This window comes from Myiozetetes cayanensis, unplaced genomic scaffold, assembly GCF_022539395.1.
Source record: "Myiozetetes cayanensis isolate MyiCay16 unplaced genomic scaffold, myiCay2020 scf2-11, whole genome shotgun sequence".
NCBI lineage: Eukaryota > Metazoa > Chordata > Aves > Passeriformes > Tyrannidae > Myiozetetes > Myiozetetes cayanensis.
The window spans coordinates 17,229,633-17,246,704 of NW_026087411.1; the positions used below are offsets into that span (position 1 = coordinate 17,229,633).

The 17,072-nt window shown below is 36.6% G+C and overlaps 1 protein-coding gene across 13 annotated transcripts in view; it reads right to left on the reverse strand.

Moving 5' to 3' along the window:
• The window catches only part of CDC42BPA (CDC42 binding protein kinase alpha), a 186,279-nt gene that overhangs the window by 49,972 nt on the left and 119,235 nt on the right, over positions 1–17,072 (reverse strand). For 11 of the 13 annotated variants that reach the window (XM_050316008.1, XM_050316007.1, XM_050316006.1 and 8 more), the window contains 5 exons: positions 15,288–15,530; positions 14,934–15,044; positions 10,805–11,052; positions 5,768–5,873; positions 3,914–4,038 (listed from right to left, as the gene is read on the reverse strand). In XM_050316008.1, coding sequence (XP_050171965.1) covers positions 3,914–4,038; positions 5,768–5,873; positions 10,805–11,052; positions 14,934–15,044; positions 15,288–15,530 — 833 coding nt within the window. The remainder of the gene's footprint in view (positions 1–3,913; positions 4,039–5,767; positions 5,874–10,804; positions 11,053–14,933; positions 15,045–15,287; positions 15,531–17,072) is intronic. The other 2 variants (XM_050316009.1, XM_050316010.1) reach the window with 2 other exon arrangements.

Below are 17,072 nucleotides of genomic sequence, written 5' to 3' on the forward strand. Positions count from 1 at the left end.
TAAAGACCTGGGGTTTTACACCTGCTCCATCACACCTGATTTAAAAACCCCAAGGAAATCTGAGAGTCAAGATTCCCATTTCTCCTGCAGTTTCTCAATGTTTTTACATTTCTGTTGTAGTATCAGTATGCTCAAAGCAGACTTAACATTTTTCCTTTATCCCTGCTCTCTCCAAGAAATTTTTTTTTTAAAAACTGCTTCTCTAAAAATTTTCAACACTTGACTCTGCTCTTAAACCCTAAAATTTCCCCCCACCCTCCAGATTTTCTATTTTAGAGATAATTCTGATTATTTTTACCTCAAACAGAGTGTGTCTCAGAATTTTCACTTTCTGAGTTTCTTACAGTTGAATTTGCCCATAATTTTTGCTAAATCTTTTTCACAATTTGTGTGTGCTTTCTTCTGAGAGCTACCAGACTTTTTACGTTTGATTTAGTTCAGAAATGTTGGGGGAGGTGGGAAGGGGAGGGTTCGTATTTTTTTTTGTTTGCTTGGGGTTTTGCCTTGTTTTAATTCCAATGAAATCAATAATTTAGATAAAATCAACCATAATATAAAAAATATCTGGCTGACAAGGAAAATATTAACTGAATCTTTCGGTAAACAACAGCCACAGCTGGCCCAACATCCATTCTGTCGGTAAAACAGGTGGGATTTAGCTCATCCACATAAACATACTCAGCAATACAGAATTATTATCCATTTGAAATAGTTGTTTAGGCTTCCTTTTCAATCAACTGTGAGACAAACAGACTTCTACAGTACTAGCCACAGGATTTATTTGAGTTGTCTACATTAGGACTTCCACAACTAGGTTACACGAATCCCTCCCAGAGAGACTAATAAGTTAAGATTCTTGCCAAGTACTCTTGGGAATCACTACCAAGATTTTCATTGACCTCCTTTCTGCACAGCACAGAAATACAGTACCGTGGCTATTTAAAAGGTTCCTTTTTAAAGTGACTGCATTAACCTCCAATCCCTTTCCTCTTTCCCACAGGAAAATTTATAGCCGACTATAAAAGCCTCAATATTTCTTACTCTTGTCAAGGAATGATGAGTGATTTGGCTAATATAAACTTGTCAATATAATAGTTCCATTAAGGATGAATGATCTGTGAGGATCTGTTGTGTCCACAACAGAATTTGCAATGGAAGTTTGATACATGTGTTTATATTAAAACTTTGCCTACATTTATGGTATCTTGGGATAAGAACAGCAAAATTAAAAGGCTTTTGTACATTACCTCTAAAACAGATACAACAAAGCAGAGTCAGAAAGCAGGGAAAGGCTAAAGAGAACGTGATAGGTCATTAAAATTACTCACAAGTTATAAAATCTAAAAGAGACAGCAATTTAGAAAGGCCCAAGGGATCATGAAGAAAGTGACAATCTTAACCAACCACGGATTCAAATAGCGGGGCAGATTTTATGAGAGAGGTATCTATTAGATGCCAAAGCACTTAAAGGAAGTAAGGAACACCTTGAGCTTTTGTTACTGAAAACAGGGCTAGAAGGAATCCCCTGAACTACCACAGGCAGCTGAGCAAACTGTTTACAAACCCACTAATCAATTCCATCTACTACATCCTATCCTTATTGAATCATGGTACAAAAAGAAGATGGCAGTTTTTAACAGGGGGCAAGTATGCACTAAAAATACATATTTTAATGTAATATTTTAAATAATAATAATTATATATATAAATTGTAATATATTAAAATAAAGTAAGTGAAAAATTTGTTAGTTTTGAAGAGGCAGCCTACAAGCTCTACCCGACTATGCTCCATTCTGTTGTCATACTGAAAATGTAGACAGGTACTGATTTAAATTGCATGTTCGTTTGAGGAAAACATAAAACTCATTGAGTAAAACTAGTTTTCTTCGAAATTAGGGGTTTTTCTTTTAAAGCATTTATCATTATAATAGATGCTTAAATACTTCATATAGCACCCCATGTTCCCCAGAGAAGGGCCTAGTTTTGGTATGCAGTGCTGAATTCTAAGGAGAGCAGATGAACATGACCAGATTTTCCGGGTAACACATGGAAAAATCTAAACATAACAAGGAAAAAATGTGACCCAAGATAAGGCCTCACATAGTTGAAAAATATTTAACATAAGCAGAGAAAAGTACAGAGTGAAAATTGAGATGTGTATAGAGATGACAAACTGGAACCAAGCAAGATTTTTTTTTTGTCTCCTTAATGTCTGCCCACAGTAGTTTTTTTTCTTTTCAGACAATTCTTTAGTTTTTAGTTCCATACTAAAAATATAAAACAGTGTCCATAAAAGACACTATATTATCGTAAAGGATCAGCAAAATGGTGTCTGTCATTCAGAAAGTCAGTCTTGCATGTTCCTGGATCTTTTTTCATTAAGTATCTTTAGAGATAACAAAAAACTCAAGCCCAAAGCCTTTTACCACGCAACAGTGACATCTCTAACATGAAAAATGCTTTATCATATACCTGAACCACATCAGTAGTACATCTTAAAATATCAAACACTCCCGTAAAATGCAGAAGGTACAATCTTAATGGCTGTTGGTACATTTTTACACAGTGTTAAGTAAAAGAATCCACAACTAATTCCAATTTGTTTTTTCCATAAGTGCCAAATTTTATGAGTGCTTTCACACGTAAATCTGAAAAATTGGGTTTTATTACCTTGGTGCATTATGACAGATAAGCACTACCTTAAAACAATAAGGAGTGTGAAATAATCAACTTGTCTGACTTGTTATCTTGATTTTTTCCTGAACAAACATTTTTGATTGGCCAGAAATTAACTGTTCATTTAAACAACTTCTAAGTACTTTTTTTTTAATTTCTGTGATACAAGTTGTCTACTACACTCACAGATATGAGAGACAAGATATAAAAGGAACATGCACAAAGTGGACCCTTTAAATTTTTTTACTTCTGCTACAAATACAAGGCCTTGAGACACTAGGACTTCATAACACAGATCAGCATTACATAATTTTATGTAAAAAACATTGTTTAAATGAAACCCAGAGAATGACCCTCCTTTCTTGTTACGTATTCACATGGCAATATTCAAAAGCGAGATTTCTCTGTATCTGGACAACTAAATTATACTGCCATTACACCACCAAACTAGGTTTCATTGAAATAATGTTTCCCATTTTTGCCTGGACACAACAAATTAGATTTGGGGAGAGAATAATCAAGCAGTAACAGAAAAAAGATAAGTATATGATGATGAATATATATTATGTCTTCCCACAAGTGGATGAATGCAAACTGGTTTTGTAGATGTGCAACACTGCAGTGGACCAATAAAAGGAAGGGGAGATAAACAGGCATGGAGGGGAGAAATAAAGATAGATAAAAAACCTAGAATATACAATCTTTTCCCCTTAATAGTTTCAACAATTTTTTTTTCTTAGAAACATAACATCATTATTTAGCAGAAGTACTATTAGAAGTATCACTTGACTGGCTTTGTGGTAGTCCCAAATGCCCTCCTTGTTAAAAATCACATAAAAGTTGCACTGTATTTGTTTCATTCTGCCACATGCCAAGCAGATGAAGGAAATTAATGCCGAGACACAAACACTCTCATGCCACTGCTTTTCCCAGGCTTGTTCCCCCTTGGAGGCGTGAGCTCAGCACATGATTCCTTTCAGCATTCTTCCATAGCCACAAGCCACACCCAATGACCACGATTCTTCTGCACTTTAAAAAGCTGCATTTGGTCAGACACTTTCACTCTTAAGGAGGAACACAATTTTCTGGATTTGTCTATTATTAAAATCTCAAACAAAACCCCAGAGGGGTGTGAGATTTCACCTAAGCACTTCCAAGTGCCATGTGCAGAGACAAAACCTCAGTAACAGCCCCACCACATATTGAGGGGATTCTGTAATGACATGAGAGCACTCACCATTGGATAATCTCAGTAATTTGGGCCTCCCAATGGGCCACAGACTCCTTCTTATCAGCCAGGTCTCTCATCTCTTCTTCCAGCTGCCGATTATTCATACTCAGCCTCTCAAACATGGCAGTGAGCTGAATGAGAATTTAAACAATTTATTAAAAGTATAAACTGCTGTGACTCCATCTCTGTGCAGACTCAAAGACCCCCATCTTTCCCTCTCCCGCATCGTGCATCTGTTTTAAAAACTGGTAGTGCCCATCACAATAAACACCATATAACAATAAAAACCAGAATCTCTTCTCACCTATGGCCTTAGCTGTATTGAAAGGCCACTTTTAAGGACTAGAACTACATTTTTACTCTACCAAATTAATCAGTTTTCTGAGCTTCCACATACCTCTACAACTCTTAGAAGGTTTCTGCTTTGCACCATATAGGTGTGGAATGTTCTGTATAGAAAAAGCTACATTAAAAGAGCAAAGCAAAGGCATAAAAATTGTTATAGCTCAGATAAGACTGCCAAACCTCTCCCTTGTTTAGTAACCATGGAGAAAGACAGGCTTAACAGATACAAGCGGTCCTGAAGACAGTCCTGAGATTCTCCAGGTGTTTCACATTCCCCTATTTTTCATTTTACTTACTTGCAGACAGGGAAATTGAAATTAAATGCACATATTTAAGTGCAATATGTTATACCTAGCAATTAACCTCTCACATTCACACAGCTGCCATTCACACATGCACATTCTGCAAGACAAAAGCCATAGCTAACCTGAGCTGGTAATGGGAACTAAACCTTCATTATGTTAAATTATTATTCAGAAAGTCAAACTGGAATCAGAGACCAGATAGATTTTGTAGACAGGTTTTCTTAAGAGAATGAATCTCAGGTGAAAGTTTTTAGTACTGAAATATATTAACAAATCAAAATGATAAAAAAATTGCCAGTTTTAAATCTGTTTTGCTTTTTACTTCAAATATTAACAACTCCACACCCTATTTATCATTTAAATGGGTTTATAATTTAAATATGCCTACTTGTTAAATGTCATTGGACAGGAAAAATACAAAGCTAATGGTGGGGGGAAGAGAGAGCACAAAACCAATCAAAGTGATTAGGCTTTAGTGTTCTTGGACTAAGCCTACATAGGGGCTTATATATTATGAGTCATACTGGTATGAAAATATACTTAAATTTGAGCACTAACATGCAAACATGCTCACTTTGAAGAACATCGTACTTTCATCATATTTTTAGAAAATCTAATGCATTACAAAAATAATAGACAAGTTTAGCAAGACTTGGTTAATCCACAATGAACTTGAACAACCTGTCAAAATCAACAATAAAGCGACAATCCAAATGCACAAATCATAATTATTACTTGCTCAACACACTTCAATTAATATGTCTTATCATTTGTATTTTTTAAATATCTCAAAGTAACACTTAACCTCAAAAGGCAGGAGGGGCCCTGGTATTTCACAACAATTGACATGCAAATATACTCTAAGTAATCACATAATTAACTATACATTTTTATATTTGGGTCATACAATGACATAAACCTTTTTTGTCGGCTTACAGTGTTGTCTAGAATTAACCTTACCAAACTGTCAGACCATTTAATTAAATTCCCACACGTAAATGCTAATATATGCATATACGTACACCCACCTTCTCAAGTTCAGATGCATGTAGATCCTCTATTCAAATAAAATAGTAATCACCAATTTTTGTATAACATCAATTTCTGCTACCAGTTAAGAGTTAATAATAACCAATACAGCCCTATATTGTCCAATTTGTACACAGCATACAACAGTTGTAAATTCAGGACTCAACTACTCAGCACGTACCTTATCAAGTTCATTTGTAAGTTTTTTGTTTTCCTCTGTCAGCAGAAGCTTTTCTCGTTCATATTTTTGTTTGAACTCCGTTTCAAATTCCTCTCTCTCACTTTGGCTAAGAAATAAAGTAAAGGAGAATTAGAAAGTTTTCTATTCTAAAACTCACCCCATTATTCACTCAAACACAAAGAGATCAATGCAAACACATGTTGAAGCGAAGTACTACACTGATAATAGCACAGCCTCTTAAAACTAAGAACTGAATACCTAACCATCTTAGGGACTATAAGACAGTCTGCTGAATTTTAGTGTTAGACAGTATAGAATTAACAGAGCTTCACCAAGCTACTGTTTATCAATCCACTTATAGAATTTTATTCTTCAGATGAATCCTTCACACACTGAGCAGCTGTAATCCTGCAGACCAAAGTGTGTGTCGACATTCTAAAATGCTCACAGTAAATTCTCTGCTCACAGAAACATTATTTTAACTTACACATTTCTACAATTCCAAGTTTCACAGAATGACCAGCAAAAATGACCACACAGGAAACCAGAACATACAGAAGCTACACTAGAGGACCTGGAGCTGGGTCTCTGATGAGAAAAGTTTATATACGGGCTAGACTTTGGACAATTTAGAACAGCCAGAAGACAAATTCGAACTGTTAATTTAGGTACCATATACTAACTATGGGCAAAAAGGGGATGAATAGCCCATACACTCTTAATATAACCAGGATTTTACAGCAAGTATGGGCCATTCTTTCTGAGAAAGTTTCACAGCAGCTGTTTCCCCCACGTCTTCCCTTCTCCCACAGATGTCATTCAGTACAGGAGAACCTTTGCTTGAATCTGCTTAATATCAACTTTAACCTAGCACAATGAATACAAGAACTGGAAAATAAATGAAGCTGCCAGTCCCTGTTTGCCAAAAAATGTTGTAAATTCCTTCAAGTGGTGTACACAATGTTTTAGATGTGTAACTCCCACCTCGTATCTACTGATTTCAGACTCGGTACATTTGTATCTTGTACTCACCTTTTTACCAATTATTCAGGTCACTGGCACAAAGTTCACCAGTAGGTTAATGGAACTATATTACAAATGCCACAGATACAGTAAATACCCATTCAGCAACTACCACTGTCCAGCCTTAAAAGGCTTGACAAAGTGACCAGTATAAAAGGTTAACTGTAAAAATAAAATCCAGGGGAAACCTTGTCTTGAGCACTGCAATTTTTTTTCTGGATACAGATCAGAATTTTACACTGTGCAACACAGAAATCACATCCTTGCCTCTTTTTCTGAGGTGCAGAACTAACACAGTTCTACCAAATTGAGAGAACACCATTAGAGGATGAGAAATGTCAGTGGCTACAGCAAACCCAGTTAAGAGCTGTGCTGGTTTGAATTTCCTATTCCTAATTTGAAATTCATTTAGTGCTTCAACCACTCTTTGAAATCTAGTACATTATTTTAGACCCATAGTGAAATTCTATGTTGCTAGGCATCCTTTGAAACGTAATACTTCATCCTAGTAAAGTAACATACTATAGTTACTGTTTAAATGCCAAGTTTGAAATTCACCACCACTCCTTTTCTCTATCAACAGATTCCATGCATATGATGAGCAGTCTAGGGAAAAGACAGGAAGAGATTAAAGCATCGGCTGTCATGGGAATTAATAACAGGTCCTGCTTCTGTTTTCAAGGCTTAGATTCAAAGCTAATTTCTCAGGCAGAAGACCAAACTAATTTTTAATTAATTTCTTTTATTTGGCTTTCATGGTTTTGTTTAGGAATTTTAATTCTGTATTTGTCTTAAATTTATTCCTTTAAGGATCTAAGGCTGAAAGCAGCAATAAATGGTGGTGGATTAAGGAAGCTCTGGGTTGGTGAAAGAGCCCATCATATTTGTAGTTTTCTGTATCTTACTTATTGGACTTATTTCAACTGGTGATTGTCACTACCCCAGAACGTCAGACTGCTGTAGTATAATACAGAAATGAAGATAAATTTGAAACAGAGGAGAATGTGGGTATAATCTATCACATCCAAATATCAACTCAGCAAACTACAGAACTGTGACAGACTCCATAGATGTACCTTGGACAGCCAGTAAGATCAAAATAATGCATTTGCTTTGAAGCCTGGCATCCTCCTCTCTCATCAAGCTTTTACTCTCATCTAACATTTAGCTATGTATCTGCTCTTCAAGTTAAGAAATCATACATGATCCAGCTTTCTTTTTATCAGTAAAACTGCAGCAAACCACATGCAAGCAATGTGAAATACAGCTTTATTTTATCACTGTCACTCCAGCTCTTTATTGCATCTGTACGAAGTGGTGAAATATTTTATCTTACTGCTTTGAAACCAAGAAAAGTAGACCTGAAACACATACCAGCCCCCAGGCTTCTTTATATCACAATTTAAAACCAGCAAATGCTGTTTTATAAAGCTCTCTGCTTTATAAATCCATCATGAAATGATGGGCTTAAAGAAACTTTTACAAACATGATTTATTTCACACAGTTTCTTGCACCTTCTTCTGAAATATTTCATAATGACAATTCTAAGAAATGGAATCTTGTGCTGCACAGATCACTGGCCTGATACTGTGTTCCTATGCTTCCAACTTTAATAGCATGCAGTTTATGAGACTTTAGCAAAGGGTAATCACTTTGTACAGAAAGGTAGTTTCTCTTCCTTGAAGACTTATGCTGTTGAAATAGCAGGAGTTAGAGAGCTTAAATTTGAAGGAAACAAAGAAAAAATACCTATTTAAAAAAAAACAAAAACAAAACCAAAAAACCATCACCACCACCAAACACAAAAACAGAAACCACAGACATGCAAGGTACACAAAAATGCACAGACAGATTTTGTCAAAGCTCATATTGATCCTTGGTTGGAGTAACCTATGTAATTCACTCTTACATATAGTATTTACAAAGTAATACAACCACATCCTCTTACCAAAATCTTTTTTAATATACATGGAAGATTAGTTTTAGACTACTAAAATATTTTTGCCAAACTGTATAAGCACACTTCAACTCCACGCCCACTCCAAGCCTATTGTTGAAATAATTCCACTTATCTCAGCACAAATCCTCCAGGTGCTTCCTTTTCAACACTTACACTGAACACTCTATACTGGAAGACTCACAAAAAGCTTTTCATGCCTGACTACAAAAGCTAAAACACAACAGGAGTAAGCAGAAACAAAAAAACCATGGTCCTTTACAGAAAGCTACCAAACATTGAGAATCGAGTAGTAACCACAATTCTTGCATTCCTAATATTTAAGATTCCCTTCTAAATTGCAAAAGTCAAACTATACCATAACTTGAACAGTGGACTTCTGCAATTCTGTGGAGTCCTAATACTTGCATGAGATTCTGCAATTTGTTTACCAAAACACAGATTAAATCAGGCCTTCATCAATCACTCATCATGTGCTTGGACACCTGACTCAATATGATGCTGAAGCCCTTCCCACGAAGAGCCAAGTGTTAGATACTTGTTACGTGACACGTTTCTGTTCTTGCTTTCAAATGTTTTCTTACACAAACATTTGAAATACATACAAAAACACATGGTTATGTCAGCACGAACATTAGAAATGCATCCAGTTCTCTATTTATAGAGAGAAACCAGACTGACAGAAGATTTATGAACTAGCTAGCATGAAGAACATCAACATTTGGTATTTCACCAGATGGACATCTAGTTAGAATGTCTGCAGCTGTACAACATTAGAATTAGGAAAGAAGCAGTGTTTGGTCTGGTCAGTGCTTGGAGGTATGATCTTTACCAACACTTTAGCCTGCAGAAAGAAGTATTATTGATTTATTTTATTTAATATTCCTCCTCCTGAGGAATAACCCCGCTGGAGTTAAAAGTGTGTCATACTATCACCTTTCCATTTTACAAGACAGAATAGCCTTTTGTGAATTTGTAACTCATTGGTCAGCAAGACCATTAAGTTGTGTTACAATGAAAACATGCTGCTGATGCAAGTTTTACCTCTCAACCTAGAACAAAGCAGCGAACTACTGTGTTGTTACTATGTCCAGCCTACAAATAGCTGCATGCTAGGAAGAAACAGTTCATCCATCTCATTCTAGGCTGTATGATCTATGTACCCTGCTGAACCCAATTTACCAGAGAGGCAGTGTTTCTACTTCTATCTGCATTAACTTTTTTTGAAAAAATCGGTATTTCATTTGCTACTCATATTTAAGGACTTGCTACTGTTTGGCTCAGCTTGCAGGAGGAACTTCTCCATGGTTTTCTCTAATATGCCATCTTGCTGCAGCAGTAGAAAGATACATCTATGTTACCCTCTATAAAGCATTCTGAATTTTTTAGGAATGAACATGAACACATTCAGTTTATGACTATTTCCACTACTACATTATCCAACAGAAAATTTTGTTTTTATTGATGAATGCCTCGAGGAACATTCTCAAGGCCAGTTATAAGCCCCACCATGTGGGAGAGAAAAAAGCAGGTCTGACAAATTACCATGTCAGAAGAGATAAAGCGGCTTACGCCTACAGTAGTCTGCTGACTGATGTTAACACTGGATGGAACCCAGCATGGATTAGCCTCAGTTCCCATTAAGTGACTGTTCCTGTGCTGGCAGAAATGTAAACAATAGCTGATCTCTAACACATTAGTTTTGCATCAAAAGATGAAAACACCAAATAAAAGAAAAAATGTCAAAAAAACTATTTGAAAGTGCAACATAAGCTTTAGGGGTCAACCTACCCAGAGCTGCAAGTCTGTAACTCGAGTTACATACCTTGGAATGGCCAGCCAATAAAATAGTTCTGGTGCAAAATTAACTGTTTCAGTATAAGGATGTGGATTTTTTTCTTCTGTTTTATTTTTAAAGGTGACTCTTTTCAACCCTGGCATTAGCTCAGACAAAATGACTATACCTGCACTACAGTTAAGGAAGTGATAGTGTGTTTGGAAAAACATTAAGAGACTTCAAAAGATTAAAAAAATGTAAATTCCATACAGTACTCACTTTTCTCTTCTGGTTTTCTCTAACTTGTCTTTCAAAACCATGATCTCCTTCTTGAGGGCAAGCTGCTGGCTCTCTGCATCCCGCAGTTCTTTCTTCAGACTTTTTATTTCATTAGCATGCAACATTTCACGTTTAGATAGTTCCTCTTCATAGAAAACACTTTTCTTTTCCAGGTCTGCCTTTAATTTAGTGATCTCTTGCTGATGTTCTATACTGCTTACCCCAGGTGAGCGACCAACCTGTTTTTGCTAAAATAAACAGCCCCAAATTACCACTCAAGAATGTTGAAAATTATGCTTAATAACAACTCAATATTCATAAGCCTACATTTAGAAAATATTCCATTAGAGACTTGAGTTAAACACATCTATGTCAATTTTTTTCAAGATTTGTTAGAACATAACTTTGAAAGGTACTCTATTGTTTTGTTACTTAAATGCAGTAATAGTTTTCAAGCCATTCAAAATTTGATCACTTTAAACATCTCTGGTCACATTCTGACCCCCTACATGCAGTCAGAAAGTGACCACAGAATTAGAAGACACTTAAGGGTTCCACTCACACAGCTGACAGCAGCAACTTCAAGTGACTTTTCAGGACTGCAGAATAAGGACTATGATATACAGTTTATATACTCTGAAGGACAAATAATCTGTGGAAAAGCTATACTAAGACAAGAAGAGGTTTAACTGAAGGCTAAAATCTAGCTACAGAAATACTATATGGATTATATCAGTCAGGAGGGAAACCTGACCTATTTTACTTAAACTGACCATTTACTACATCATAGTGGATTAACAGGAAAAACAAGCTTTAAACAATAAGAGTAATTACTTCACTTTTCGCAGCTGCATAGCTCTCTTAGTGAGGTCTTCTGGCATTTCAATAGTCTTTACACACTGCTTCAGGATACATACACATTTGCACCAAATGCTGCACTCACTAAACTCAATGTCCTGCCATAACATAGAGGAGGAGCAAGATCAGGTTCAAAATGAGATAGTGGCATGACATGCACTGAAATCCAAGTATGGAAATAACTTTTTAATGTAAACATATGGACAACTTCGTTTGGAATTTCTTCTATTTTTTAAAATATGTAATTAAACGTAGTCTAAGGAAAGGAAAATTACTTCATAAAAACACTGTATTTTGAGAAAGTGCAGGTAACTGGAAAATGTACTTCCTTATGGTGACTGTGTCTCACCTTTAAGAGGATTGAAGATATTTTGTTAATTATACCTCCATTCTTACCATGAGATATTAAATACCTCTCAGTCACCCTAAATTGGACATGGCTTTGGGTAATTATCATTTGCTGATGTATGAACAGGCTTTAAGAGCTAAATGTCATTGCAGAACATTCCGATGAGCTGAATTTCTACCATGACAAACTCTATGAGAAAGCTGGGCCTTGCTGTTGGTGTCAGCAAAAAACTGCAAAGCCCCCTAAATGTATGAGCCAGAGATGTGCCGCTACTGAATTGTTTTCTCTAACTCATCAAAACAACCATCTGTTTTGATCTAAGAGTAAAGTCCTGCCTTTAGGAGGATGCAGAATGGTAAACTGGAGAAAGAAGATACCAACCTAACAGAAGACAGCTGGCAGAAAGAAAGATTTAAAAAAAAAAAAAAAAAAAGAAGAAGACAAGCAAGCAAGCATAGGAATTTTCTTTCCTGCACAGGCTGTTAACTACTGAACTTGCCTGTTACTGCCCAACACACCCAACTGCCTACACATACATGGCAATGGAGCTTAAGCTTTGCAACATCAACTAACAGGTACATAAAATGTTTTAGTGGTATTGTACATTTTTTTACCACAAGGAAAAGATACTATTAAGACAATAAGACAGATGGTGCAGCAGAAGAGAAAGCTGAACTGTATTTAACAGTGGTTTAACTAGAGAGAGATAGTACTAAACAGAGAATATATTTTGGATTGATGTAAGCACAAACTCCACATAGGTGTTTTCATACATGCCCATTTCAAGTGGACAAATGGTGCAACTGAGACATAATTCATCTCCTGGTATATAGACAGTAGCTCTTTAATGTACCCCGGGGTGCATTTTTGCACCCTTTTGGTTGCCAGGGCACACTGGGGACTCATATCGAGCCTGATTTTATTGAAAATCCAGATACATGACATCCACAGGATCTCCTTTGTCCAGACATTTACTGACAACTTTGCAGAACCACAGCAGGTCAGTGTTGCAGGACTTGGTTGGCCAGAGGGCACACTGTCTTCTTCCCAGTAGGCTCTGCTTCATTCAGGAGCTCTCTGACCTTATTCTTTACCACAGACTCTGCAACTTTCCTAAGGAAGTTGCACCCAGTCCTCTTTTTTCCCCAGGATCATCTGGATGAGAGTTACAGTAGCACAGTGGGCCACCTGTAATAACAGGGTGCATATCCTGGCCAGCAGTTTTCTTACTTCTCATTTAAGTTCCTCCAGAACTCCCCCAGCGAGGCCATTGGTCCAGGTGACTTCACATCTGCCTCACCTGCCAGCTCCACTGCTTCCTGCACGTCATCCTCAGGCTGATCCAGCTCATCTGCTGCCAAGAGTGGACTCTTTGTGGCAATCTCCCCTGCTTCAGCAGTAAAGTCTGACACATCAAACACTTGTGGAGAGTTTCTGCCACATCCCTATTAACTAAGAGTTTGCCTTTTTCACCCTGCCAACAAGCAGCCCCCCGAGTTTCCTAAGGTGCTTTCTGCTTTTGCTTCAAAGAACTTCCCACTATCACTCTGAGCACCCTTTGCCAAGTGCTTCCTAAATTCTCTTTATTTAGCCCTCAACATCCTGTTTACCCTTAACCTGCCATCATTAAGGGTCTTTTCGATTCTCCTCATTTGGAGAAATCTTCCTTTCTTCTGTAAATATTGACTTCTGTCTAGGAGAGCTCCCTGAACTTAACTAAGGAGCCATGCAGAGCTTTTACTGAATGGACAATGCAGTATCACAACAACCACATGTGATCCAAAGCGTGCCTACTGAATCGTAAAATACTACTAAGCATGCTACAGTTCCCCTTTCCTCTTCTGACAAACTCACTCTGTTGTTATAAATCAGTGTATCATTTATCTCCCATAAATTCTTCTCACCTCTTAAACTGTCATACAAACTCTTTGCTGGTGGTTATGATTCATGGAAGTAGAAGAAATTCATCCTAATTTTCAGATAACAATCTGAATTCATAGCAGTAGAAACTTTATAAATCCAAATTTCAAGTTGAATGGATCTCCTTATCAAAGGAAGGCCAAATAAAAGAATATTTGCAAAAGAACAACAAATTTTCTGTGCTGTTAATGTTGACAAATGTCCCAGAGAATTCTAATGAAAAGAAAACTCCACTGTTCCTGTAAATTAAGACCAGAATAGGCCTAATCTTGCATTTTGCAGGAGACGTGTAGAATTACCCTACTCAATGGAACATTTGGAAAAGGATTTTACTGTAAATGAACAGCAATCCTCATATGTAAATTAAAAACCTTCTCATTCAATTTTTGAGAGAGTCTAATTTCTTCAGAGCATCGTATAAAATGCTGAATCACAGAATAAAATAACAGTTAACACTCTTGGCTGCCTTAGGTGTCTGCTTGTAAAATCACATACACGTGTGAGCAATCTCATCTGTGTAAATGACCTGTTCATGCTCAGTGCTGGTCTTGTGCAAAAACACCTCAACTTCTGGCTGAGAGGTGGAACAAGCTAAAACTTTTCCTTTACAGTTACATCAGTTGACATCTATTAGGCAGGAAACACAAGGAACAACACAGCAGACCTACACAGAACACCTACACAGAAACCTGCCTAGGTGCAGCAGGTTTATCATCAAATGTTCAGCCATCCTGTGCTAAAAAATAAGCTTTTAACAGGTAAAATTAAACAAAGTACTAATGGAAGCAATTTGGTAAGAAATTGTCGAGTATTAGAAATAATGCATCAGGCAAACGTTCATTTTTCTGGACAATAATGTGATGCGCGCCTGCTTTAATGTTCAGCACCAACTGAAGCGACAAACTGACAAAACCCTTTTGTCCTACATCTGAAAGCAATCAAACAGATCCAAGTCCTAGTTGACTAGTAAGTTTGCAGGTGTTAATATCAAAACAGACTAACCTTTAGCCCTTCTACTTCGCTTTCCAACTGTTTAGAGTACTGTTCACTCCTCTCTCGCAATTTCCTGTCTTTGGATGCCTCAGCAGCTGCAGCTTCAGCTTGGACTTCCAGCTACAAAAGTACATACGTTTTTAATAGATAGGATTCTTTTTTTTTTTCCAAAATTTTTAATATAAGAGAGAAATCTTCATCACTCAACTGCACACTTCAAATTCTTAGAAAACAAAACTGGTACTGTTTGAAACAACAATCAAAAAGTTAAAGATTTACAAATTAGAAAAAAGAAATTACTTTGTCAGAAAACCTTACATGTAACTTATTTCACAGAGTCTAAACAGTCTTCTCACCACTTACTTCTTTTTTAAGTCTCTCTGTTCTGCGTAACTCTTGCCTTAAACTTTCTACTTTTTGCATCACCACTTCCATTTCTTCCTCCTTATCTCGGAGCTGGCGGGCAAGCTTTTGTTTTTGAGAGTGCAAGTCTGTCAGCCGCTCGTTCATCTCTGAGAACTCCTGCATTGCCAATTTCCGCTGGCTGTGTGCATCTTTCAGCTCTTTGGCTTGGGATTTTAATCTGTCACTAGACTCTGCCAGTTCCTACAGTTTAAAAAAAGAATTAAATAATAAACCTAGAAAGCTGCAAGGCCACTTCTGTCTCTGGATGCACATCTAACACCTTCTCCAGAGTGAACAGAAACCATATATTAATTTCTTTTCATGAATGCATCTATGATACAGATTGTATGTCTCTATAAATAAGGGAAGAGGCCAGGTTTTACACTACTAAAGTTAGTAAAAGTGCATAAACGTAAACCAAGTAGGAATTTACTCCATTATAACAGGTTAAACACAATGGTTTTCAAGTACTTGCATTATAACAAAAATATCTTGTCTTCTTAGTGTAAAAAATTTCATTAGCATAGATTTTCAAGAACTACTTAAATAAATAAAAAGAATCTCAACTGCTAAATGATTAAAAAATACTTTTTGCATTGAGTGGAAAAGTCTGCTCTATGAAAATTTTCACTCTAGAAGCTTTTGAAAACTGACCTGAAATGGTGAGCATGATTACCATACACTGTACCTTAGTATCAAATATTACAGAAAGTTTCAGGCAACAAAATGCTGTAGTGAGTAACAGCAATATATGACAATTATCCTTTTAAAAGAACCTACATGAAGTAATACTGCTAGTACTGTGATAACTCCACAGCACAACACTTCCACAAAACTTGCTGTGCCCTGGACTTCTGCTACTACACTACCAATGAGGGACCACAACAGTTTAATAGTTTAATGATGTGCAGCCAAATCGGAGCAGAACAAAGATGTAAGGAAAAGTAAATTTGAGGATGAAAAGAAGATCAACAGGAAGAATTAGTATCTGGCACTGTTGACATCTATATAAATCTAAAAACATTTCTAAGGTTGTTAAAAAGAGCTCCTAATGACTTCAAATTGTTTTAGAAGAGAGATGGTATTTCTTGGACAAGCTGGCAGCTTTCAAGATTTTAAGAGCTTTAAGGGTCAAAAGAAACAGTGTTAAACACAGCTGGCACATCAACATTGAGTGTGGACTCTAAAATACTGGGCCAATATAATCATGATGAGAAACAGGTTAATGTATTTCACACCTGATTACAGGTTGATCTAATCATGAATACAAAAAAGAGCCATGAAAGACAGTATGTTATAAATCAGAAAATGAGGAACTGGGGAGACAGAGGAGAAGAAATAAAATCCAGTATTCTTTAATTGTAGCTATTTCAAATTACTTTTCAATCTTCATATTTGGGCAATTTTTCACATCTCCCTTCTGGAAACACTTCTGTGACACAGCCTCAATACCATATTCTTCACATTTTTTCCCCAACTAACATCTCACCCATACTTCAGATTAAATTAGTTGTCTGGAATAGTTCTTCTTTACTCTGTCTTCTAACCCCTATCATTATCACCTTAATCTGAAGCTATAAAACCTGTTTTGCAGCCACCATGTAATCTGGATCATGGAGTTGTTCACTGTCTGGAAGCAATCACCTAGGACCACCCAGCAGTCATACATACAACATGTTAAATAATGTCCTTGTCTTAAAGAAAAAAAAAAAAAAAGGGCAGGCAGAAAGAAAAGTAGGTCAT